This window comes from Triticum aestivum, chromosome 6B, assembly GCF_018294505.1.
Source record: "Triticum aestivum cultivar Chinese Spring chromosome 6B, IWGSC CS RefSeq v2.1, whole genome shotgun sequence".
NCBI lineage: Eukaryota > Viridiplantae > Streptophyta > Magnoliopsida > Poales > Poaceae > Triticum > Triticum aestivum.
Genome location: NC_057810.1, coordinates 716,443,681 through 716,470,025, shown reverse-complemented (window position 1 = coordinate 716,470,025; position 26,345 = coordinate 716,443,681). Strand labels below are relative to the sequence as shown.

At 45.1% G+C, this 26,345-nt stretch overlaps 2 protein-coding genes and 1 pseudogene across 2 annotated transcripts; all 3 read right to left on the bottom strand.

Annotated features, from left to right (window-relative positions):
- Positions 1-618: 618 nt before the first annotated feature.
- LOC123135144 (disease resistance protein PIK6-NP-like) lies at positions 619-3,471 on the bottom strand. The gene has a single exon (XM_044554241.1). It carries the CDS (start codon positions 3,469-3,471, stop codon positions 619-621), a length of 2,853 nt encoding a protein of 950 aa, XP_044410176.1.
- A 14,837-nt stretch (positions 3,472-18,308) lies between these two features.
- LOC123135143 (disease resistance protein PIK6-NP-like) lies at positions 18,309-21,244 on the bottom strand. Its single transcript, XM_044554240.1, has one exon. The coding sequence runs from the start codon at positions 21,242-21,244 to the stop codon at positions 18,401-18,403; it is 2,844 nt and encodes a 947-aa protein (XP_044410175.1). The 3' UTR covers positions 18,309-18,400.
- A 1,313-nt stretch (positions 21,245-22,557) lies between these two features.
- On the bottom strand, positions 22,558-25,533 carry LOC123135142 (disease resistance protein PIK6-NP-like; annotated as a pseudogene).
- Positions 25,534-26,345: the final 812 nt, after the last annotated feature.

Below are 26,345 nucleotides of genomic sequence, written 5' to 3'. Positions count from 1 at the left end.
CAAATCTGATGGTAGAAATTAGGACATCAGATTCTGACCACATCGGCGTACTAGCAGATTGCAGTACCTTCTTCTGATCGAGTATCAATTTAACAGCGTAAGATGATAATTAGAGTTAGCACATCAACTATGTATTACAAGGTAATTACAGTCACAGTTATTGTTGTTCATTACAAGAATTTAACAACAGAGAAGTTTTCTGAATGACAAAAAGAACAGTGATCGGTTGAGGAACCTCCAATCTTTTTCACCACGGGTGGTCAAACTACATAACCAACTCTGTACTAGAACACCAATCAAAATAAATAGCCCAGGTATAGCTTTGACAGTAAACAAGATTGTACAATGAAAATCCAATACCACACTACACACCGGAGCATGCTGCTCACACACACAACAATCCAGGTCTGGAGAGTACAAAGAATTAAACCAAGCACACAAGTGCACCCAAAAAAGACGCACACATTACACAAAACAGAGGATTCAAATACAATGAGGCGTGAGGCTGAAAGAAGATGACCAGGCATTCCTACAGGCAGCTGCCTCTTTATTCAGGATGATGATTGAGTGGGGCAAACATCCACTGAAGCTAGTTTCTAGTTGATGGAGAGTAATCGATCACTTGCTCATGGAGGTGGAGGCTGCAACAGTAGCCCCGTCTTCTTGGTGTCCATGGCCTGGCTTGTGCTTGAAATCAACACTGTTGGGGTGCTCTTCAAGTTCTTGTCTCACTGGATCAGGGTTGCAGTCACCATTGAGCTCGAGCTTCATCAACTTGGGAAGGCAGAGGACTCCAGAAATAGACTCCATTTTCGCGAAGGACCAGACAATCGTCTTGATCCTTGGAGCCGCTCCTATGTCGAAGGTAATGTTGGTGATGGCGTCGTCATAGACAACTAATGACTTGAGGCTCTTGAACTCTCCATCATTGAATGTGAGCCCGCTTCCGGCATACGTATTGCGCCGAAGCCTGGGGCAACGCAGAGCCACAAGCTTGCCAAGGATGTGTATATAATCTTCCCCCAGGTAGGTCTCGCTCAATGTTAACTTGGTAAGTTGATCAAGCTCTGCAACCCAGAAGAAGAGCCCAGTTCTAATGCCACTAATGTTCAGGCTCTGAAGAAGTTTTGGAGGTAAAGCTAACGGAAGAGTATCCTCGGCTTTGGCTGGTTTCTTGACCTGGATTGACAAGGAGCGGAGGCAGCCGTGTAATTTTTCAATCTGCTGGAACAAAAGACCCAAGCTACCTTTCTCAGCAGGAAGAATCACACCCAGTTTCCTTAGCCGTAATAGATGACCAACATCAGTTAAATCATTAACACGGTCGGAAACTTCAACATTGGATAGTGTCTCCAATTTTTCCATTATATTGATGTCTCTAGGAAGGCGCACTGCCATAAACAAATCCTGAGACCCACCGGAGGTGTTGCTTGGAGATCCTTTCGGGCCAGAAAGCAGATGCTTTAGCATTGGAAGCATGATCGATTTAGTGGCGAATGACTGTACAACTGTTTGCCGGATGTCCAAGGTCTCCAGACACTGCAACTTCTCGATCTGCTTGGGTAGTTCAGTGATATCTGTGTTCCTGAGGCTCAAGTACTTCAGCAATATTATTTTACAAATGCTCTTCAAATGTTGCTTCTTTAAGCCTCTGCAACCTTCTAGATCCAGCATCTTCATTAGCTGCCACTGAGATGACTTTGCCAAATCTGGAAGAAATGCTACAATGCCATTGCCATCAGCTGCTTTCACGGAATGATCGGGATGAGATGTTTGCACCCCAGTTCTACTGTGAACAGGAAGGTGGCGAGCCAAATCGGGTGGTAGGTCCGTGTCCACAAAGTTAACATCTCTAGCAATCCTGGTGATGACTTCACGAACAACACGATACAATGTAAACGTCTTGATCTTGCCCATGTCACTGATGTCCACAGGTTGAATGAGAGCCCTTGAGAGGAGTGCATCAAAACAGGAATCTGCTTCATCTTCTGCACGATTCTCCCTTGAGGTTATCAGCCCTTCAGCTATCCATCTTCTACACATGGTTGTTCTCCTGTACAACAAGCAGCTCCTGTACATGGCAGGCAGGTCATTGTAGGAGATCTTCACCATTTGCTTTCCCACACTTTTGTTTGCATTCCGGCAATCCTCTAAGGTTTTTGCAAAGTGGAGTAACTGTGTTTTACCTCTTCCAGGGTTAACATACACAAGATGTTGGAACATCTTCATTGCAAAGACATCAGGGTGACATAATTTTAAAATATCTGGTATACAATCTACAGAATCTTCAAAACAGCTAGCAAGCTCCATGGTTTTACTGAAGAAAGCACCATATAGACTTTGTGGTATGAGGATTTTATAGGGGGACTCCACTAAATCAGCACAATTTGTGGCAATGACTATAGCGCTACCAGGAGAGCCATGAGCAGTAGCATCTAACACAGCAGACCATATCCTATTCCAGGCTTCCTTCATGTAAGGACGATGATTGAGAACTTGAAAAATGATCAAGAACCGTTTACCTCTTAGATGCCCCTCAAGGGTCTTGGTGAGTTGCACGGCCTTCTCATCATCATCACCCTGGGATGTTTCCGTACTCTGCTCCGTTTCCATCCTGGGCAGATCTTGTTTAGCCACTTGGTCCAGTATTTCCCGCAATAACAGGACCAAAGGTCTAAAATCGAATCTGCCGACCTCGACCAAGGCTTTGCAACTAAATGAGCTCATTTCCCGCTTATGAAGTTTCCATGCAATAAGATTTGTGAAATCACGATCCACTTTCTCAAGTCGAGTGTGTGTACTCAAGGTCATCAGGAATATCCTCGGGTGTGATTCCCCACTTGCTAGCTCATCAACAGGTTCCTCCTCAGACAGCAGCATGGACTTGATTGTATCATCGATGATTTTCTGTTCATAAGCCTCTTTGTCCTCCTGCGAAGAACAGTTGACAAGAAGAGCGCGCCTCCGAGCATCTTCCTCCTCTGCTTCCGGTCCATGGGGCGCTTGGACGTCATCGTCCATGAATATCACGTCCTCCTGGTCAGCAGCCGGTGGCACGGTGATACCGTACCTCAGCTGCCTGTGGCCCACATCTTGGGCCCTGACCTTGAGCTCCTGAATCCGTGTCGCAATCCGGTGCCGCTCCGGGATGGTGCGCACATACCGGATGACACACTGCAAATAGCCGAGGGGGCCACTGGCGTGGTGGCCAGCGTCTGTGACGCTGTGGATGTAGAGCTCGACGTTGCCCTCGCAGTTGCGGGCGAGGCCGACGACTTGCTTCATCCAAGCGCGGACATGGCGGTCGAGGTGGTTAGCCTCGGTGAGGTGAAGAAGCACACTGCTCATGCACTCCATCTCTTCCTTGATGAACTCCACGTCGCCATGGAGTCCGCCGAGCAGCTTCGCCTCGTGGACGAGGATGGCGGTGAGGCGGCCAAGAAGCGAGTCGAGGGCGCCCTGGGCGTCCATCTTGCTTGATTTGGAATAGGTGGTGTACACAACAATGGAAGAAGCAAACCGAGAGGAAAGACGCTGTATGGAAGGTGTGGTTGGGACCTGTGTTTTGGGACCTGCAAGGCATCAAGCAAAGGTGAGGCACAGCTATAATTTGAGGATGTGGTTCTTTCTTCCTGCTGCAACGTTAAGGCATCAAGCAAAGGGCGAGAGGCAACTTTGAGGAGGATATGGTCCTTTCCTTTCGCTGCGAGGATCCAAGATCGATGGGAGACACTCTAGGAATGGCGATTTCTACACCGAAGTCATAGGATTCTTCTCAATTCCGTAGGAATGGCAGCGTAGCTTGGATGGTGGCAACTGGCAATGGTCAAATGAATTTCACTGGACAGGAAAGGAAGCCCCTCACTTTGATTTCACAGGACGGAGAAGAGCAACGCCTTCACTCACACGATTACTAGGACAATCTTTAGAGGGAAGACATAGGATTCTCGATTTCAAAGGAATGTTGGCACGTGAGTTTCACAGGACATGCTTCTTTCCCGTTGATTTCGCTGGATTCTATGGCGAAAGAACATCATTACATCAACTTCTACCTCACTGGCGTTGGAGCAGGACCGAGGTGCCGATCCGAGGCTCGTCGCCTCCATGGCGAAGAAGACCCATAAGCACACCAGCCGCGCACCGCGGATCTCCGAAGCAGGGGCGCAGCCGGAGCCGAAGCCGAAGAGCACGGCTGCCTCACCGGAATCGTTGCTTTCCGCCATGGCTGCGGATGGATGAACCCGACGAAGTCGGTCGGGTATCCTGGTCGGCGAGATGCAAAGAAGACGGGGAATGGTGGGCGGAATTTTTAGACGATTTTCGGACAACATTTTCTTTTTTGGAGCCGGTTGCCGTTGCTAATTTATTTTCTCAAGAAAAAAGTTCAAAACAAACCTTGAATTCGTAGATGAAATTTAAATCGAACCCTGAATTCTTAGTATCTCAAATCAGCACATCAAGTTTTCAAATCCTGGACTATCTTGAACCTTGAGAGCGCTTAGCTGGTACTTAGGGCTGGAATTCGAGCCGAGTCAACTCGCTAAAGCTCGTTTCATTAACGAGCTAGCTCGACTCGACTCGTTACTATAATGAACTCAAATCAAAGATTGGCTCGACTCATGTATTTCGCGCGCTCGCTCCTTTATCTTGTTAAGCTCGTTAATGATATAAATATAAAACCTTGTGAATATGATAAAAATGATTACTTGGAAATGTAAAATGTACATATTAAACATGAACAATGTTTTACTATGTACCATCTTAACTTACAATTGTTAGTGCCATCAAGTCAGTACCATGTACATGACGATTGACCACAAATAAATAATACGTGACCACAATGATCAGCAAGTTAGTAACATATACATGACAAAACAATTGTAATTTCCTTGGATGTCTAGGCGTTGTGTTGTGCGTCTGGACGCATGGCGTTTCCTAGGTTCTCTCGATAGATCGATCGATGCAAAAAAAAGGGATGTATCGACTCGCGCGCAGGCGTACGTAACGTGACCAAGGAAGGAACGAAGCATGCACGAGCGAGCGGAAGAAAAGAAAGAAAAAAAAGGCGTACGTGTCGTCATGGACTACCCGCTCCCGGAACGCCTCATTCTGTGTGATGTCTCATTCGATGAAGGTGATTCGGTGGCTGTGAAGATTCACTAGTGCAGAACCGGCCTTTAGTGCCGGTTCGTGACGGCCTTTAGTGCCGGTTCGCCAACCGGCACTAAAGAGTGGGGACTATAGGTCCCCCCCTTTAGTGGACGGAAGTGGACGCGCGCCATGGAAAACTGGGCAAAACCACGTACGTGGCACACGCCGCGTACACGGCCCCTTACACGGACCCGTGAACGGGCTGTACGTGGACACGGGAAAAAAGTGCCCGACGGAGCCAGGCCCGGGTGCGCGTAGGGCTTTAGTACCGGTTGGTAACACCAACCGGTACTAAATTTTGGGTGTTTTTTTATTTTTCCTTTAATTTTGTATTTTCAATTTAATTTAGTGATTGTTTTACATTATAATGAGTTGTTAAATCATTAGGTGAAAGTACCACGGATTAGTTTCGACTGGATGCATTAATTGGATCTAGCTACTAGCTAAGTGATCAAGTATATGCCATATGCATATTATACTTGATCACCTAATTAGGTGATCAAGTATAATATATATGGATATGGCATATATATTTGATCACTTAGGTAGGATCCATCCAGCTGAAACTAATCTACGGTTTCTTTCATTTATCATCAACATGATATATAACTCATCATCATATCATCATATTAATATAAAAACTCTTGCATCATATCATCAACATGAGTATATATATATACTCTAGCTAGCTAGCTAAATATTATCGTAGTCGTCAGTATCACTATTTAATTATCATAGTCATTACCGCTATCTAATCACCACCAACATTATCTTAAAAAAGAAACATTCACTTGTACCAGAAGCAAAAATATCATCGAGTTCAACATGATTGTCATGATATTATAAGCGTTCGTATAACACCACAAAAGCAAATCACTTTTTGAGATTAAGTTCAGAACGAAGAACACGGATATGAAAGGATAAGTACTAAGAGCATGAACTAGCTAAATCACTCCTGCTGCTCTCTCTTAGGTAAAATAGCATAGAACATGTATAGTTCTCCTGATTCATCATACTGAAGCATGCAGATGAACCCATCTCCTAATCATGGGCTGCGCTTCTCATTGTTGCCCCCTAGTACTTCTCTGCGATTGTTAACAATTTTCCTCCAATCTTTCACAATTAAGCATTCATCGCTTCTAGAAATCCTGAATCTACTCATGTGCAATGTAGGATATCTTGGCTGTAAGCTAACAATTGACATGCGATCTTTAGTCTCGATCCCCTGAGGCACAACTGTCATCGGGAGTCCCTGTTGAAGAACATCGTATAGTACTTAATTAATATACTTAGCAATGAAAGTTTAGCAAAAAAATTATGTATGCAAAATATGCACTGAGGACAAATAGTAAAAATCTTACCATCATTACTAAATAGATGTGACCGTAGTTCAGTACGATCACTATTGGTCGCACATTTTGAGTACCAACATTTCTAAGTGCAGGAAGAAAATTTGTCTTGACAGCATGAAGATCCTCAAGCCATGAAACATAATGACTTATCTACTCGCAGTTTAGTTCAGCTCCGGGACAGTAGTAGGTCATGTCTACCAAGCGCCGGATATGTTTGCTTGAATGAAAATAAGCTGTCAATATAAATTAGTTGTCAACTATTTTTGAATAAGCAATATCAAAGACAAATATATAGTTGAGAAGAACTCACATAATGGTAGAACTGGAGGCGTCTGCACATCGACCCAGATGTCTCTATTACCTTCAATATCATCTTCCAGACGAATATCAAAGGTGATAACCATATCAGGCTCAAATGCATAAGCCTTGCATAGTGCTTGCCAATTTTTGCATTCAAAATGGGTGTACGTGTTTGCATTGTATACTTTGACGTTGAAAGTATAACCATTGAAACCTATCTTATTCAAGGCAAAAATTCTTGCATGACAGGAGATGCGCTAGTAGAATAGTAAAAATTAAAAATTATAAGTTGAAGCAAATGAAGCATATATAAGTCATGCTTAATTACGAAAACAGACTTGTCGTTGTGACTTACTGTATCGAATTCGAAGGTCTCATCCACCTTGATGCTGAATCGCCTATCATCAACAAGGAAATTTCTGTCGCACAGGCCGCGCTGGTGTTCACAGTATTCGCACATAATGAAATGTTTTCGGTCGTCAGAGGACATTTCCTATATATGTTCATACAGGCGAAACATTAAACACTTACTAATTCAATTAATTCAACTAAGCATTTACTAAAAATAAACTAGTTATATTAATTCAAATAATCTCATATACCTAAATTTTAATTAGTTCAAATAATCTCATATACCTAAATTTTCTTACTAAAAATAAATAAATTATATTAATTCAACTAGTTCAAATAATCTCATATACCTAAATTTTCTTACTAAAAATAAATAAATTATATTAATTCAACTAGTTCAAATAATCTCATATACCTAAATTTTTCTTACTAAAAATAAACTAGTTATATTAATTCAACTAGTTCAAATAATCTCATATACCTAAATTTTCTTACTTAAAATAAACTAGTTCTATTAATTCAACTAGTTCAACTAAGCATTTACTAAAAATAAACTAGTTATATTAATTCAACTAGTTCAAATAATCTCATATACCTAAATTTTCTTATTTAAAATAAACTAGTTATATTAATTCAACTAGTTAAAATAATCTCATATACCTAAATTTTCTTATTAAAAATAAACTAGTTCTAATTCATCTAACATTAACATTCTAACATTCTAAAAATAAACTAGTTATATTAATTAATTCATCTAAACAATAGAAAACAAAAAATAAGTAAAAAAATATGTGTGTGTGTATGTGTGTACGTACATGTGTGTGAAGTGTGTGTGTACGTACATGTGTGTGTAGTGTGTGTAGTGTGTGTGTATGTGTGTGTATGCGTGTGTGTATGTGTGTGGGGGTACGACGAGCGGGCGTACGGGCGGCGGAGGCGGCGACGACGGGCGGCGGGGGCGGCGGGGACGGCGACGACGGGCGGCGGGGGCGGCGGGGGCGCGCGGCGGCGACGGGGACGGCGACGACGGGCGGCGGGGGCGGCGAGGGCGCGGCGGGGACGGCGACGATGTACGTGCGGCGGGGGCGACGACCGAGGGCGGCGGGACGACGGCGCGGCGGCGCGTCGGCGTCGGCGTCGGTGATAGATCGACTCGCGCCAGAAGTGGAGAAGTGGTCGATGATGGAACTGATTTTTCGTAAGTGTAGTATATATAGGAGGGATCTTTAGTACCGGTTGGAGCCATCAACCGGTACAAAAGGCCAATTTTGGCCAGCCCAAGCGGCGGGAAACGAGGACCTTTAGTACCGGTTGGTGGCCCCAACCGGTACTAAAGGGAAACACATTAGTATCGGTTGGAGCCACCAACCGGTACTAATGGTCATGCGCTGCCACCCGCACTGCGCTATTTTTAGTCCCACCTCGCCGAGTGAAGGGCAGCCGCACTAGTTTATAAACCCAGCCATGGCTGCCCTTTCGAACTCCTCTATGTAGTAGGCTTCTGGGCTTAACTTCGGCGCGCTGCCCTGTGAGCCTGCTGGCCCTTCTGGGCCTGAATTTGCACACCCTAGGTCTGGCAGGCCCACCGGGCAGCGCCCCAACTATTTTTTATATTTTTTTTTTCTTTTTTGCATTATTTATTTTCTTTTATTTATTTTTGAGTAATTTTTTTATATAGTTTTTTTCTGCTTTATTTGTTTTCTTCTATTTATTTCTAAGTAGTTTTTTTGCTGTATTTAGCTTCTTTGTGAATACTTTGCTTTATATAATTTTTTTCTTTTCTACATTATTTATTTTTTTCTATTTATTTTTGAGTATTTTTTATATAGATTTTTCTTTTCTGTTTTATTTTTTCTTCTATTTATTTCTGAGTAGTTTTTTTGATGTATTTAGTTTATTTGTGAATATTTTTGCTTTATATAGTTTTTTTCTTTTCGACATTATGTATTTTCTTCTATTTATTTTTGAGTAATTTTTTTATATAGTTTTTTCTTTTCTGCTTTATTTTTTTTCTTCTATTTATTTCTGAGTACTTTTTTTTGCTGTATTTAGTTTCTTTGTGAATATTTTTGCTTTATATAGTTTTTTCTTTTCTACATTATTTATTTTCTTCTATTTATTTTTGAGTAATTTTTTTATATAGTTTTTTCTTTTCTGCTTTTTCAGAGTTCGTTTTGTAGTGATTTTCATTTTTTAACTTAACAAATCGGTGACTGAAAAACAGCAAATGATGTCAGAACGTATTGGAAATTGATGACGTCGCTTCGAATGCTTCATAATGCCGGCTCGAAAAAAATCTGGAGTTCAAATAAGTTAAAAAATAAAGTGTCCGTGTAACTGATAAGTTCTTGTCCGAAACCCTGATACTCCGAAAGAGATTGTCCAGTTTGTACACGAAGTTCGTCCAGTTTTTGCATCTGAAAGAGATTGTCCGAAACCCTGATTCACATAGAGTTCAATGAAGACCAAATGCTTGTGATAGTTTGAGAACTAACATATTTAAATTGTGCATCTGAACGCTGAAAAAAATACATTGATCAGTACCGCCTTTCAGTCAAAACGCGCTACTGCTACAGAGAAGTACATAAAAAGTACATTGATCATCAATGATATTTTTGTATAGAATCTAAATTGTTAATAGAAATCTACCACCAATTTAAGAACCGGCGAAGACTCGTATTGCAGCCACAGATCTCACACATAGAGTTCAATAAAGACCAACTGCTTGTGATAGTTTGAGAAGTATCATATTTAAGGTGGTCAAAATCTTGCTAGGGAGCGAGGTGGGACTAAAAATAGCCCTGCCACAACCTCTTTAGTACCGGTTCGTGGCACGAACCTGTACTAAAGATTCGCAACGAACCGGTACTAAAGCTCTCCTCCCGCCTAGTCATTTGAACCTTCTTTACTAATGTTTCTCAGATTTGACCCTTTTTCTACTAGTGATTGCTGCTGCGCCCAAGCTGCGCGTGCTCGGCTATCTGGAGCCAAGAGTCCACCAGCTCAAGATTGGTGGCAATCTCATCAAGGTACCGCCTTTCCACCGTCCATGCATCTCACTTCCACTAATTGGCGCATGATATTGCCTTGATAATTGAACTATATACCTTAATAATCATACGCAAATGTAGCACAGTGTTAGTGTATGATATCTGTTTTATTTTGGTGGGTCGCGTTGCAAGCCTGACACGCAGCTGAGCCCGAGCACCGTGGTTCCGACCGTCAAGATACTGGCCTTGAAGGTGAACTTTGGTGTCCTCAAGGAGGGCAAGATGCTGGCCAGCTTCCTCACATGCTTCCCCAACATTGAAATGCTGCACATCGAGGTGACGACACTCAGCATCCATTCAGCCAGTCGTTGTCGATTTGCCCTTCATATCATCGTTTATTTCTTAATTAGTCAGGTGAATGATTTGAACTAATGTCGACTACGTACGTTGATGTTTGCAGTCTCTCCCAGCTGTTGAACGCACTCGAAAGCACAATGCCAAGTTCTGGCGAGAGCTCTATCCTATCGAATGTCTCAAGTCACACGTCACCGAGATGATCGTCCATGAATTCTGGGGGATCGAAGCGAGATGGAGTTCCTCAAGTTTGTCGACAGGAGTGCGAACGAGATGTGGTATTTGCTCGTCAGGACTACTACAGAAATATTCGCTTCGCCGGATGAGATGGATGAGCTGATGACTAAAATGGAAGATTTTACGCACCGAGGGTGGGTCTGCGATCACTCCATAGTGGTGGTGGGGGAGCCTTTGGAGGAGAACCTCTGGAATTTCAGCAAAGCGTCGGATCTCTCTGCTGACAACCCTTTCCAGTGTTGGTCCTAGTGTTGTGAGGTAACCTGTACTTCTTGATCCTAGTGTTCTGAGGTAACATGTACAAGCTGGTCACTCTTCAGTTTGTAGGCATGGATGTTGCTAGGAAGTGCACATTTCAGGTAGCATGAGTAACTGCAAGTGTTGAAGTTAGCAGAAACTATTGTTTCATTACATTATCTTTTGTGTGCGATTTAATCTGTGTTTGTCGAGGTTGGTAGAAGTTGAGATGTCATATTACTTACTACCCTAACATTTGGCTCTGTAATGCTCCTTTTTCTGTGGTTCAGTTGAGCACTAGACACCATTCCATGGTTTGCAGCTTAGTAGATAGTAGTACTATTGTGTATGCTGGCCAAGATCATGCATCCATGAATATATCTTTCAAAGCACTCTGGCTACCCATTTGTTTATCAAAAAATATCTGCAAGAACCGGAGGAATGCAAGCCAAAGAGACCAACAAGGGTTGCTGTTGTACCCCGGACGCATGGCCAGCCAAGGTGGATTCTGTTGAATATATGAGCAAATTACTACGGGATTTAATCTGAATAAAGAGTAAATAAATCATGACGACAATAACAGGGAATGAGCTAATCATGCAGACTAGCAAAGTAGATGAATAGATCGAATCTAAGGCACAAAATAGAAATAGGAATTCTAGTACTATCTTAAATAAGGAGGACAGAATCACATACGGTCCAGTGGGAGCAGGACCGCCGCCATTCATGTTGTCGCCGATGTCATTGATGAAGAGGTTTCCGACATAGGGGAAGAAGTTGTCGTTGGCGAAGTCGTCGCTGCCAGCAGTCGCGCGAGTGTGCTCCCCAAAAACTTGATCGCCACTCTGTCGTATAGGATCACGAGAGTCGAGAGGCGGGGTTCCGGAGGCCTACTGTCCCTTCTTGTGGTGCACGCTGGAAGGAGGGATGGAGAAGACTTACATGGCAATAACATGTGAATTGATTGCTACTTTATCATGATGAGTTTTATGAGAAATAGTTGCTGTAATGATGTTAGGAAAGGTGATTGAAATTATCATTGATCAAACTTATGCACTATCTTAGCATTCACACTTCATAAATTATTATTTTTATCATTTACCTACTCGAAGACGAGCAGAAATTAAGCTTGGGGATGCTGATACATCTCTAACATATCTATAATTTATGAAGTATTCATGTCATTTTTACATCAATTTTATATGGTTCTGAGTGCACTTTTATATGATTTGAATGAAATTAACCCGGACTGACGCTATTTTCAGCAGAACTATTGTGGTGTTATTTTTGTGCAAAAATAAAAGTTCTCAAATTGGGTTGGAAATTTACAATGATTTTTTATGTACAAAAAGAAACCCCCGAAGCTTCGAGGGAGGATCAGAAGAGCCATGAGGACACAAGAAGCTCAAGAGGCATGGCCCCCCATGACGTGCCTACCGATCTTGTCGCTCCCTCGTGTGCCCCCCTGACGTGAAACCGATGTAAAAAATTTCTATAAATACCAAAAACCCCGAAAAGAAACTTAGAATTTCCGCTCCACCGCCGCAAGTCTCTGTACTGAAGCGATATCAACTGGAGGCCTTCTCTGGCACCCTGCCGGAGGGGAAAATCATCACCGGAGGCCATTTTTTCTTGAAACAATATGAAAATAAAAATGAAAGCAAAAGGTAGAAAAAAAATATGAAAGAAAATGAATGCACATGATATGTTTTTTTTAGAGAATGCACATGATATGTTGAACGTTTATGTTGGTCACATTTTTTCCGAGGCGAGCGTTGATGCTGCAATTCTACGGAAGGTCTCACATGGTAGAGGTCGCCGGACCAGCCGGCGCCATCAGTTGGAGGCCAGGCGACCGTACAACTCACAACAGGCGAGGTATAGATGCGGCCGACATTTGGTGGCACAGAGAGACACGTAGGATCTCGCAGAACATTCCATGTTGGTGGGCAGATTACAACCAGATTTGGTATTGTAAATGTTGATCATTTTAAAATAAATTTCACCAAAATTTACAATATTTTGACTTGAGACAAATCTAATACGCGAACTACAAATAAACAGAGCACCAACTGCTCTTGCCACATGCTTTGACTTGATCAAAATCTACAACCATTAACTGCTCTTGAACTATACCTAATGATACACAAATGTAGCACAGTATGAGTGTATGATATCTGTTTTATTTTGGTGGGTCGCGTTGCAAGCCTGACACGAAGCCGAGCGCGAGCACCGTGGTTCCGACCGTCAAGATACTGGCCTTCAAGGTGAACTTTGGTGTCCTCAAGGAGGTCAAGATGCTGGCCAGCTTCCTCAGATGCTTCCCCAACATTGAAATTCTGCACATCGAGGTGATGACACTCGCATCCATTCAGCCAGTCGTTGTCGATTTGCCCTTCGTATCGTCGTTTATTTCTTAATTAGTCAGGTTAACGATTTGAACTAATGTCGACTACGTACGTTGATGTTTGCAGTCTCTCCCAGCCGATGAACACACTAGAAAGCACAATGCCAAGTTCCGGCGAGAGCTCTGTCCTATCGAATGTCTCAAGTCACACGTCACCGAGATGATCGTCCATGAATTCCGGGGGGATCGAAGCGGGATGGAGTTCCTCAAGTTTGTCGACACGAGCGCGAACGAGATGTGGTATTTGCTCGTCAGGACTACTGCAGAAATATTCGCTTCGGCGGATGAGATGGATGAGCTGATGACTAAAATGGAAGATTTTACGCACCGGGGGTGGGTCTGCGATCACTCCATAGTGGTGGTGGGGGAGCCTTTGGAGGAGAACCTCTGGAGTTTCAGAAAAGCGTCGGATCTCTCTGCTCACAACCCTTTCCAGTGTTGGTCCTAGTGTTGTGAGGTAACCTGTACTTCTTGATCCCAGTGTTCTGAGGTAACATGTACAGGCTGGGTACTCTTCTGTTTGTAGGCATGGATGTTCCTAGGGAAGTGCAGATTTCAGCTAGCATGAGTAGGTGCAAATGCTCGCTGAAGTTAGCAGAAACTATGTTTTATCACATCATCTTTTGTGTGTGATCGTCTGATCGAGATAGATCTGTGTTTGATCGAGGTTGTAGAACTAAGTTGAGACATCATATTGCTTACTACCCTAACTTTTGTCTCTGTAATGCTCCTTTTTTTAGGGGGATTCAATTCAGCACTAGACAGCCAAAAGGAAGACACAATAAGCTGGCCAAGCTCATATGCATGCACCTCTGCCAACTGAACCATCTAATACCTCACCGGAGTATGTAATGCTATCTAGGCTGATGAATGAATTATCTGGTGCATTATGGTTAGCAACATGGCATGCTGTTCTGTTTTCCCTCATTGATCTGGCTGTCCTTTAACTTGCTTTTAACTGAACTTCTATTGGATTGCCTTAGCTTAATTAACCTCTTTTATCTTAATGAATAATATCTTTTATCTATGGCAACTGGATGCAAGGCCGAGTCCTTTTTCTTGTTGGGTTCCTGTAAACTTTGCTGAAAAATAATAACCCGTGGCATATTTTTCTTCTGGGTTTAAACTACTTTGATGCCCTTTTTTTCCTTTCATAAAAGTCATCACTGTATGTGATGATCTGAGATTAATTGCGTCTGAGATTTAGTAGTCTAAATAAAATTTCACATAATGAGACACGTCACTTGTCAGAGACACGAAGTTGTATTCATTATTCTGTCACCAGCAAGATAACATTTGTCGCTGTAATGCTCCTTTTTCTTTTTTTTTTAGAACGAAGGCTCGCGAAGAGCACGGCTTTGAATTAACAAAGCCATCAACCGGCCAGGAGATACAGACACACACAGACCCCACGACCGAACGATACAAGGGGACACTCTAGGAGGCTTACAACTCAACGGTTCGCACAAACACAAAAAGCTTGTCCTAGCCGAAGACTACAGCCAAACAAACCATCTAGGGATGAGGCACACACGAGCACGCCGAGGACCTGCTTGCAACAAAGTGTGGAAAGTGAGCCCGACCAACGCCCAAGTAGAAAGACATTACACATCCGCCGTCTCTCTCGCCGCAAAGGGACCCTTCCCTCTCGCCATGGCTCGCAAGGCGCCGTACCCGGCGGACTTGAGAGACGCTCACCCTAGAGCAGGGGACGTGATAGCTTCAGGACCTGGAGTAGCCGCAGCACATCACCACTTGAACTTTCGAGCTCTCCACGACTGCCGCCTCGCCACAACCTAGAACGCCTGAGAGCTGCAGGAAAACCACCAGGTGCGGCTACTGAAGAAAGGCAGCAGGGGCATCAGGAGAGCCGACAGGCCACCGAGGAGCATTGCCAGGCAGCCGAACGCCTACAGCCATGCCGAACCTGGTGGCCCCATCGTCACCGGACCACCCAAGCCGCCCAAGCTCCGACCATGAACCCCTCACCTGAACGCATCCCTCCCCAGGCGGCGCCCCCAAGGAAGAGCACGACACACAGCGCGCCGTCGCCGCCCAATCCAAGCCGGATTTTGGGTTTTCACCCGGGAGGAGGAGCAGGGGTGGAAAGGGGAGGGCCTCTGCAGCACCTCCAAGGAGGAGACGGCGTCGGGAACGTCGCTGCTGCCAGGCCGGCCACGCCGGCCAGCGGTTTCCCGCGGCCCAAAACCAGACCACCGGTCACCCACCCACATCAAACCGGCGCTCGGAGGGAGGCAGGCGAGAAGCGGCGGGGACGAGGGAGACAGGGGAAAGGAGCCACCTTCAGATCTGACGAGGCGGGGAAGACCTCCGCGCCGCCGCCGCCACCCGCCGTCGTCTCACCACCCGCGTGGTCGAGGCCGCCGGCCAGAGCTCACCCGCGGACGACGCCGGCCGCGAAGGCGCCGCCGCCTCGCCAAGAAGGGCCGCCGCCCCAGATCCAAGGTCCTCCTCGAGGAGGGAGCGACCGAAGCCTCGCCGCCACCTTCACGGGCGACCGCACGAGCGGATCCGGCGGCTTTCTCAGGTGGCGGCGAGGGAGGAAGGGTGAGGGATCGGCGGCGCGACGAGGAAACCCTAGTCGCCGCCCGAGTCGCCCGAAGCGGACGACGCGGGGGCCGGGGGGGGGGGGGGGGGGGCAAACCCAACTCATGCTCCTTTTTCTGGGGTTCAGTTCAGCACTAGACATCATTCCATGGTCTGCAGCTAAGTAGATACGGTATATGCTGGTCAAGATCATGCATTCACCTCTGCTAGTTCAACTATCTAGGTTCCTTAAAAATAAAACAATTACTGTGTAGGTGCACACCACAGTATGCAATGCTAGCTGGTTGATGAATGAATTATCCAGTGCATCATGGTTACCAACATAGCTTGCTATTATGTGTGTTTCTACTGAACTTTTCTCGCATGGCCTTACCTTGGCTACCCGCATTTATTTTGTGTTTGAAACTGATGATTTTGATCTATGCTTAGAACCAAATGCGTTGTTTGTTTTGTGAGTGTTGCTTTCTCAATCACTTGCTAGTTTTCCCTGCAGAACTCAAACTTAGTTTGTAATATAATGTAATTTAAGCATCTTCATGAACCAAACAATGAAAAATGGTCTCTGTTGTCTCACGGAGACAAATTCTGGACTGCATGGACCTTCATTCGTAGAGCCGTCTAGACCAATTGAATCCAAAGCAGAGTCCTGTGGTGTTTCTTGATTCATATAAACATTGACAAGATAATCTGAGGTTACTTGCTTTGATAATTCTTCTCTTTTCTTAAATAAAATTCAGTAGTATATGTGATGATCTGAGATTAATTACAGCTGAAATTTAGTGGTCTAATAATTCTTCAGATACTGAGCCACAAGTGACATAAGAAACATGAAGGTCCATTAATTCTTCTATCAGCATGTTAAATATTTTTTCCCTTCGATGTAATGATCCGCAATCGACAGGACATATGTGGAAAACAACAGTCATGAAAATGGAAACATCGAAAGATTTACGGATCATCACCATCAAACAGTAAAAAAAATCGATGTAATGATCCTCAAGCCGATCGAGGATTTTCTTGTCAGGCACAGCGCCTTTGGAGCGGTGTCTGGCCTTCTGTCTCCTGGTACTCTTGCTTCGACGGCCCGGCTCCTCGTCTTCTCTGTGTACTCTGTTCTCTTCTCTTCTCCTGCAATTCAATTGAACAGACTGAAAATTTCAACCAATGGTGCCTGCTAAGCTCTGCCTCGAAATGAAAAGCATAAACTGCTACTACAAGAATTCAGTTTGAGTAAGGGTGTTCTTTGCTGGTGTGTTGGGAGAAAAGACAGCTTACCTCCCTGTTCGCAGCGTCGCCTCGACTGAGGCCTGCTTGGTGTTTCTCTTCTCCCACGAAGAGGATAGAGGAGGACACCTTCTGAATCATTGGATTTCTGTCACCTATTCTCTACTCCGCAATGCACAGGTTAATCAAAGACAGAACATTAACTGGTCTAGCAATTTCAGTCGCTACCGAACAGGACGGACATCCTTCTTTAGGATATTCACAGAGACTTGGCAAATCTGATCTAGGACACGGACATTCTGTCATAGAATTATCATTGCAGATTCTAACCACATGCACTATAATAGTGCGTCCATTGAACCTATGACATGCAAAGCAACATTAGAGCAGACGACTGCATTGGCTTACTCCGACGAAATATCAGAGCAACAACTTCATCGTCGCGATCCTTCTTGGAGGTGTTGATAGGTGCCGGCGCTTCGGAGTCTTGGAGTCTAGTGGAAGAGCCTGGTGGGCGCTGCGATCGCGAGGCTTCTTCGCTTTTGTTGATCCGCCGTTGTCGGCATTTGTTTCTTTTGCTTTTCTCTATCGTTTCTTTTTGGGCGTGTCTGTGCTGCTTCCGCCCCAGCACCTTTCCTGTATGGTTCGGTTGGTTGCTTTGTATACAAAGCGGGGGGAAACCCTTTTTCGGTAAATGACAGTTACAGTATCTACAGTATCACCTCCACTACCTATTGCAGAGCAACTTAGACAGAAGACAGAAAAGTTTCTGAGTGACATTGAGGAAGCTCCAGTATTTTCACGAGTGATAATAATACATAAACAACATATGGAAATTTCTTCCATCAAACATTAGCACAACAGACTCTGTTTATTACATGAAAATGAAAACAAGAAGTACAACACAGATAATAGTGTTTGCTGAAGCGTTGCATGATACGCAGTAAACGATACTACACCGAAGAATAAAATCCAGTAGCACACTACACACCAGAGCATGCTGCTCACACGCACAAACACGCACGCAGAAAGAGTCCAAGTATGCAGAGTACAGATAATTAAACCAAACACACATAAGACTGAAATAATTCGGCTTCAGTGACGAATGAGACTGGAAGAAAATGACCAGGCCTTCCTTCAGCTGCTTCGTTATTCAAGAATGATAAATGCGCCAGGCAAACACCAACCGAAGAGAGTTTCTGGTTGACGGAGAAAAATCGATCATTTGCTCACGGGGGTGAGGCAGCAACAACAGCTCCATCTTCTTGGTGTCCATGGCGTGGGTTGTGCTTAAATTCAGGATCATATGGGTGCTTTCCAAGTGCTCTTCTCACTGGGCCTGGGTTGCAGTCACCATTGAGCTCGAGCTTCTTCAACGACCAAAGGTCGCGTAATCCAGAAATAGACTCCATTTTGGCGAAAGACCACACAATCATCTCAAGCTTGGGAGCCGCTTTAGTGTCAAAGGTAATGTTGGTGATGATGTCGCCATCGACGACCAAAGACTTGAGGCTCTTAAACTCCCGTTCCTTGAATGTCAGCCTGCTTCCGGTGTATGAATTGCGGTGAAGACTGAGACAACGCAGAGCTGCAAGTTTGCCAAGGATGCATATATAGTCTTCTGTCAGATAAGTCCTGCTCAGTGTTAACTTGGTAAGCTGATCAAGCTCTGCAATCCACAAGAGGAGCCCACTTGTGATGCCGCTGATTTTCAGGCTTTGGAGAAGTTTCGGAGGCGAGACTAATGTGACCACCTCCTCTGCACCAAGAGTATCCCCAACTTCGGGTGTTTGGTTGATCTGGATTGACAAGGAGAGGAGGCTACCATGCAATTTCTCAATCTGTTGCAATAGATGACCGAAGCTACCATTCTTACCAGAAAGAATCACACCCAGTTTCCTCAGCTGTAACAGATGACCAACATCAATTGAATCATCAGCATTGTCAGAAACAACACGAGACAATATCTCTAATTTCTTCATTCCTCTGACACCGCTGGGAAGGCGCATAGCCGTAAATGACTCCTGAAACCTATCAGAGTTGTTGCCCTGGCCAGCAAGCAGATGCTTTAGCATAAGAAGCATGATTGATTTTGTTGGGAATGACTGTACCGCTGTTTGCCGGATGTCCAACGTCTCTAGCCGCTGCAGCTTCTCGATTTGCTTAGGCAGTTCAGTGATATCTGTGTTCCTGAGGCTCAAGTACTTGAGCAGTATTATTTTACAGATGCTCTTCAAATGTTGCTTCTTTAAGCCTCTGCAACCTTCTAGATCCAGCATCTTCATTAGCTGCCACTGAGATGACTTTGCCAAATACGGAAGAAATGGTACAATGCCACTGCCAGCAGCTGCTTGCACGGAATGATCCACGTGAGATGCTTGCACCCTAGTTCTGCTGTGAATTGGAAGGTGGCGAGTCAGATCGGACGGAAGAACCGTGTCCACAAAGTTTAGATCTTTACCAATCCTGCTGATGGATTCATGAACAATAGGATGTAATGTGAAGGTCTTGATCTTGCCCATGTCACTTATCTCCACAGGTTGAATGAAACCCGACAAGAAGAGCACATCGAAGCAGCAATAAGCCTCGTAGTCTGCATGATTCTCCCTTGATGTTATCAGTCCTTCGGTTATCCATCTTCTACACACAGTTGTTCTCCTAATGCGGTCACCTTTTGGGAAGATACTTAGGTACAGCAAGCATCTCCTATACTTGCTAGGTAGTTTATTATAGGAAAGCCTTAACATATGCTTTCCCAAATTTTTGTTCGACTTCTGACAATCACGTAAGGTTGCTATAATATTCTCTAGCTGTGGAACACTCCTTAAAGGGTAAACATACAAAAGATGTTGGATCATCTTCATTGCAAAGCGGTCGTGTCGACATAATGCTGCAACGGTTGACACATAACTTTCCCTTTCATATGGAATAATGATCTCACCAAAAAGCATCATGGTTTTATCACGCCAATAATCTAATAGACCTTGTGGTTTGACGATTTCATAAGGGGACTCACATACTAAGTCATAAGAATTTGTGGTAATGACTATAGTGCTGCCAGGAGAGCCATGAGCAGTAGCACGTAATACAGCAGACCTTATGCTATTCCAATTATCCGTGGAATTGACACCTTGCAGAATGATCAAGAATCGTTTACCTTTGAGATACCCCTCAAGTTTCTTGGTGAGTTGCATCGCCTCATCCTTCTCGTTATCACCCGGTGAGGTTTCCGTACTCTTCTCTGCTTCCAGTTGGTCCAGTATTTCCCCCAGTATTACAGCCAAAGATTTGAAGTCCCCATTTGTGTACACATTGACCAAGGCTTTGCAACTAAATGATCCCATTTTCTGCTCATACAGTCCCTCAGTAATACTAGAATGTAAGAAATTACTTTTGTCTGCCAAATCATGTTGGCTGAACATCATAAGGAATATCCTCGGCTTCGATTCCCCACTTGTCAGCTCTTCAACCGGTTCTTCCTCAGGCAATACAAACTTGATGTTATCATCGATGATTTTCTGTAGGTAAGCCTCTTCATCCTCTGGATAATAAACAAGATGAAAGCGTCTCCAAGCATCATTCTCCTCTTCTTCCTGCCCCTGGTGCTTGTATGCATCGTCCATAAATATCGCATCATATTGGTCAGCAGCTGGTGGCACGGTGACACCGTACCTCAGTTTCCTGTCGCCCACGTCGCGAGCCCTGACCTTGAGCTCCTGGATCCTAGTTGCAATCCGGTGCCTCTCCGGGATGGTGCGTACATAGCGGACAATGTGTCGCAAGTAGCCCAAGAAGCCACCACCATGGTGGCCAGCGCCTGTAACGTTGTGGATGTAGAGCTCGACGTTGCCCTCACAGTCGCGAGTGAGGCCAACAACTTGCTTCATCCAAGCACGAACATGGTGGTCGCGGTGGTCAGCCTCGGTAAGGTGGAGGAGCAGGCCATTCATGCTCCCCATCTCATCCTTGATGAACTGCACGTCGCCGTGGAGGGCGCCGAGCAGCCGCGCCTCATCGGCTAGGATGGTGGTGAGGCGGCCCAGAAGCGAGTCGAGGGCGCCCTGGGCATCCATCTTGCTTGACTTGGAGGAGGGTGATGTGCACTGCACATCAATGGATTGGAAGCGAATGGAAATGAGATGTTGTATGGAAGAAGGTGTAGCCGGGACCTTGAAGGCACCAATCAAAGGTGACTACTTTGAGCATCCGCTTCTTTCCTTATGCTGCGATGGTAGGGCATCAAGCAAAGGTGACACGTTTGAGCATGAGCTTGTTCCTTTATGCTGCGAGGTCCGGTGTGCCGTATGGAAGACACTAGGAATGACAATTTATACATGAAAGGCATATGATTCTCCTCAATGTCGTAGGAATGGTGGATCAAAGGAATGAAGATCGCATGAATAGCCACACGAGTTTCACTCAAAAGGAATACCACTCAAAAAGGAAGAAGGAAATTGGGATTTCACAGGATTACATGGAGAAAGAACATCCACTAGTACCCCATTCACTAGTGGAAAAACGGCTAGCCACAACTTTCGTTTGTGGCGCGTCGTTTTTCATTGACGCCAGCACTATTATAGATGTGTTGGCAGCCCCTTGTTCTCAAATACATTCACTTTCATTCTCCATAAAATTCTACTCCCTCTTAGTCAGCTGCTTTGGTGACAATGGACCCACCGGAGCTTGTCGTATCGACATGAGCCCCCCGTGCGAGCCCACATCGGCGGGGCGTGTCGCAAGTTTGGGACTCCGCTGCCTTGGCCGAGCTCTCATCTGGCCCCGTTGGCCACGACATGCGCTCACCACGGCCAATGCAGCCAGCCCTGTCTGGCGAATCATCCCGTTGCAGCACGACGTCCCTTTGAGCCGGCAGCTATGCCACCGGCGAAGCTGCCAGGAATCGAGCGAGGGCACCTATGCTCTTTTGCGGCTGTGGACGCCTTGCTGATAAGCATATGTCGCACACACAAAGTAATTCAGAGCGAGAGTTCTACATCTGCAGTAACCGTGGAAATGTAATATGACAGAAAATACCCCGATCTTGATTTAGGGAAAGGTTGCATACAATAGTCTCAAAGTGGTTGGGCCCTTCCCCAGATACTGCCACAAATGGGAGCTGTGTGCACCGGGCTGCCAAAATTTAGCACAAGAAACCCCACGTTTTATTACGCAGCAAACAAAACAAATACAACACAAATAATATTGTCTGCTCAAACGTTGCATTACATGCAGTAAACAAGACAGTACCACACTACAGACCAGAGCATGCAGCTCACACGCACACAGGCACGCGCACAAATAATCCAAGTATGCAGAATACAAATAACTAAACCAAACACACAGAAGACTGAAATAATTTGGCTTCAATGATGAATGAGACCGGAAGAACTGAAATAATCCAAGTATGCAGAGTACATGCAGTAAACAATGATGAATGAGACTTGGCCTTCCTTCAACTGCTTCTTTACTGAAGGTCGATAGATGAGTCAGGCAAACGCTGACCATTTGCTCATTGAGGTGAGGCAGCAACCACAGCTCTATCTTCTTGTTGCCCCTGGTGTGGCTTGTGCTTGAAATCAGGAAGGTTGGGGTGCTTTTCAAGTGCTAGTCTCACTGGATCTGGGTCGCAGTCACCATTGAGCTCGACATTCTTCAATTTGGGAAGGCGGAGGAGTCCACGAATAGACTCCATTTTGGCAAAGGACCACACAATCCTCTCCAGCTTGGGAGCGGCTCCAGTGTCAAAGATAATGTCGGTGATGGTACCATCATCAACGACCAAAGACTTGAGGATCTTGAACTCTTCTTGCTTGAATGTGAGCCTGCTTCCGGCGTATGAACTGCGGCGAAGCCTGAGGCAGCGCAGAGCTGCAAGCTTGCCGAGGATGCATATATCATCTTCCCCTAGGTAAGTCTTGCTCAGTGTTATCTTGGTAAGTTGATCGAGCTCTGCAATCCAGAGTAGAAACCCACTTGTGATGCCGCTAATGTTTAGGCTTTGAAGAAGGTGTGGAGGGGAGGCTAATGTGATCACCTCCTCTGAACTAAGAGTATCCTCAGTTTGAGAAACCGGTTCGTTGATCTGAATAGACAAGGAGCGAAGGCAACCATGTAATTTTTCAATCTGTTGAAATAGATAACTCAGGCCACCTTTCTTACCCTGGAGAATCACACCCAGTTTCCTCAGCTGTAATAGATGACCAACACCAGTTAAATCATTAACACTGTGGGAAACTTCAACATGTGACAGTGTCTCCAACTGATTCATTCTTTTGATGCTGCTGGGAAGGCGCACGGCCGTAAACGAATCCTGAGACCTATCAGTGATGTTGCTTGGAGACTCAGCCTGACCAGCGAGTAGATGCTTCAGCATTGGAAGCATGACTGATTTTGTGGCGAAGGCCCGTACCGTTGTTTGTCGAATGTCCAAGGTCTCCAGGCATTGCAGCTTCTCGATTTTCTTCGGTAGTTCAGTGATATCTGTGTTCCTGAGGCTTAAGTACTTTAGCAATATTATTTTACAGATGATCTTCAAATGTTGCTTCTTTAAGCCTCTGCAACCTTCTAGATCCAACATCTTCATTAGCTTCCACTGAGATGACTTTGCCAAATATGGAAGAAGTGCTACAACGCCAACACCATCAGCTGCTTGCAACGCATGATCTGTGTGAGATGCTTGCACCTCAGTTCTGCTGTGAATGGAAAGGTGGCGAGCCAAATCGGGTGGTAGGTCCGTGTCCGCAAAGTTTATATCTCTAGCAATCCTGGTGATGACTTGATGAACAACATGATGTAATGTGCAGGTCTTGGTCTTTCCCATGTCACCGATCTCCCCAGGTTGAATGAGACTCCTCGAGAGGAGGGCATTGAAACATGAATCAGCTTCATCTTCTGCATGATTCTCCCTGGATGTTATCAGGCCTTCAGCTATCCATCTTCTACACACGGTTGATCTCCTAATGTGGTCACCTTGCGGGAAGATAGTTAGGTAGAGCAAGCAGCTCCTGTACTTGGCAGGCAAGTCATTGTAGGAGAACTTCACCATTTGCTTTGCCAAACTTTTACCCAAGAGCTCACAACCCTGGAAGGTTGCTAGGAAGTTGTCTATCTGTGTTGTACCCCTTGCACCGTTAACATACATAAGATGTTGGAACATCTTCATTGCAAAGACATCGGACTGACATAAATATAAAATTTGTCTTATTCCGTATCCAGAACTGCCAGAACAAAGCTCCTTGGTATTATTGCAAAAAGCACTAAATAGAGTTTGTAGTTTCAATTTATTTTAAGGGGACTCGATGAAAAAATCTTCAGAATATCTTGTAAAGACTATAGCACTATCAGGAGAACCGTGAGCAGTAGCATGTAACAGACCAGGGCCTATGCTTTCCCAGTCATACTTATCATCGATACCTCGAACAATGATTAAGAACCGTTTACCTTTGAGATACCCCTCAAGTTTCTTCATGAGTTGCATGGTCTCATCCTCCACATCAATACTGGGTGATATTTCCGAACTCTTCTCCAGTTCCACCTTGAGCATGTCTTGTTCAGCTGGAAGGGGTGCCACTTGGTGCAGTATTTCCCGCAGTACTTGGACTTCAGAGAAGCACTGCTTGCCGTAGTGGACCAAGGCTTTGCAACTAAATGAGCACATTTTCCGCTTATACAGTTTCTTTGTAATCATATCCATATCAAGGTAATCATACCTCGGTGGGATTATAAGAAATATCCTCGGGTGTGAGTCCCCGTTTGCCGGATCTTGGACAAGTTCTTCCTCAGCTAGCAAAGACTTGATGATATCATCAATGATTTTCTCAACATAAGCCACTTCGTCTGGACAATTGATAAGAAGAGAGTGTCTCTGAGCATCTTCATCTTCATCTTTTGATCCATGGGGTACGTCGCCCATGAATATCGGGTCAGCTTGGTCAGCAGCCGGTGGCACGGTGACACCATACCGCAGCTTCCTGTCACCTACATCGCGCGCCCTGACCTTGAGCTCCCGAATCCTCGTTGCGATCCGGTGCCTCTCCGGGATGGTGCGCACATAGCGGACGATGTGCCGCAAGTAGCCCAGGAAGCCACTAGCATGGTGGCCAACGTCTGTAACGCTGTGGATGTAGAGCTCGACGTTGCCCTCGCAGTCGCGGGTGAGGTCGACGACTTGCTTCATCCAAGCGCGCACCTGGTGGTCACGGTGGTGCACCTCGATGAGGTGGAGGAGCAGGCCGTTCATGCTTTCCATCTCATCCTTGATGAACTCCACATCGCCATGGAGGCCGCCGAGCAGCTGCGCCTCGTCAACAAGGATGGCGGTGAGGCGGCCAAGGAGCGAGTCGAGAGCGCCCTGGGCATCCATCTTGCTTGATTTGGAGAAGGTGGTGCAGTTTACATCGATGAAAACGAATGAAAATGAGAAGTTATGTGGAGGGTGTGGGAATTGGGACCTGCAAGGCATCAACGAAAGGTGAGAGACAGCTTTGAGGATGTGGTTCTTTTCTTATGTTGCCCCGCTAAGGCATCAAGCAAAGGCGACAAGTTGGAGGATGTGCTTCTTTCCTTATCCTTATGGTCCGAGGATCGATGGACGATTTCCACACGAAAGACGTATAGGATTCTTCTCAGTTTTGTAGGAATGGCGGCACCGAAAACAAGCACGCCTTGATCGTAGGAATGGCCACATGAGTGTCACAGGACAGGAAAGAAAGCCCCTTCCTTTGGTTTCACAGGATTCTACTCCCTCTGTTCCTAAGTATGTCTTTTTAGACATTTCAAATGGATTACAATATACGGATGTATGTAGACTGTATGTAGATATATTTTAGAGTATAGAATCATTCATTTTGCTCTGTATGTATGTAGTCATTTGTTGGAATCTCTAACAACAAGATATGGAACTCGTACCCTATTTCTTCACTCACAAGGTTGTAAGACGATTTCTGCATGAAAGACATAGGATTCTCAATCTCAAAGGAATGGTAGCACGTGAATTTCAGTGGGTAGCTAGGTCCCTTTCCCTTTGGCTTCACCGGATAATAGGATTCTTCTACTGAGAAAGAAATGAACATCATTACATCAGCTTTGTACCTCATTCCTTTCCTTCACTCGCTGAGGCTGGAATAGGGCCGAGACGATGTCACTCCGGGGCTCGTTGCCCCCATGCAGAAGAAG

Coding starts and splice junctions, on each gene's coding strand:
- LOC123135144 (XM_044554241.1), bottom strand. CDS start 3,471: ATGGACGCCCAGGGCGCCCTCGACTCGCTTCTTGGCCGCCTCACCGCC.
- LOC123135143 (XM_044554240.1), bottom strand. CDS start 21,244: ATGGATGCCCAGGGCGCCCTCGACTCGCTTCTGGGCCGCCTCACCACC.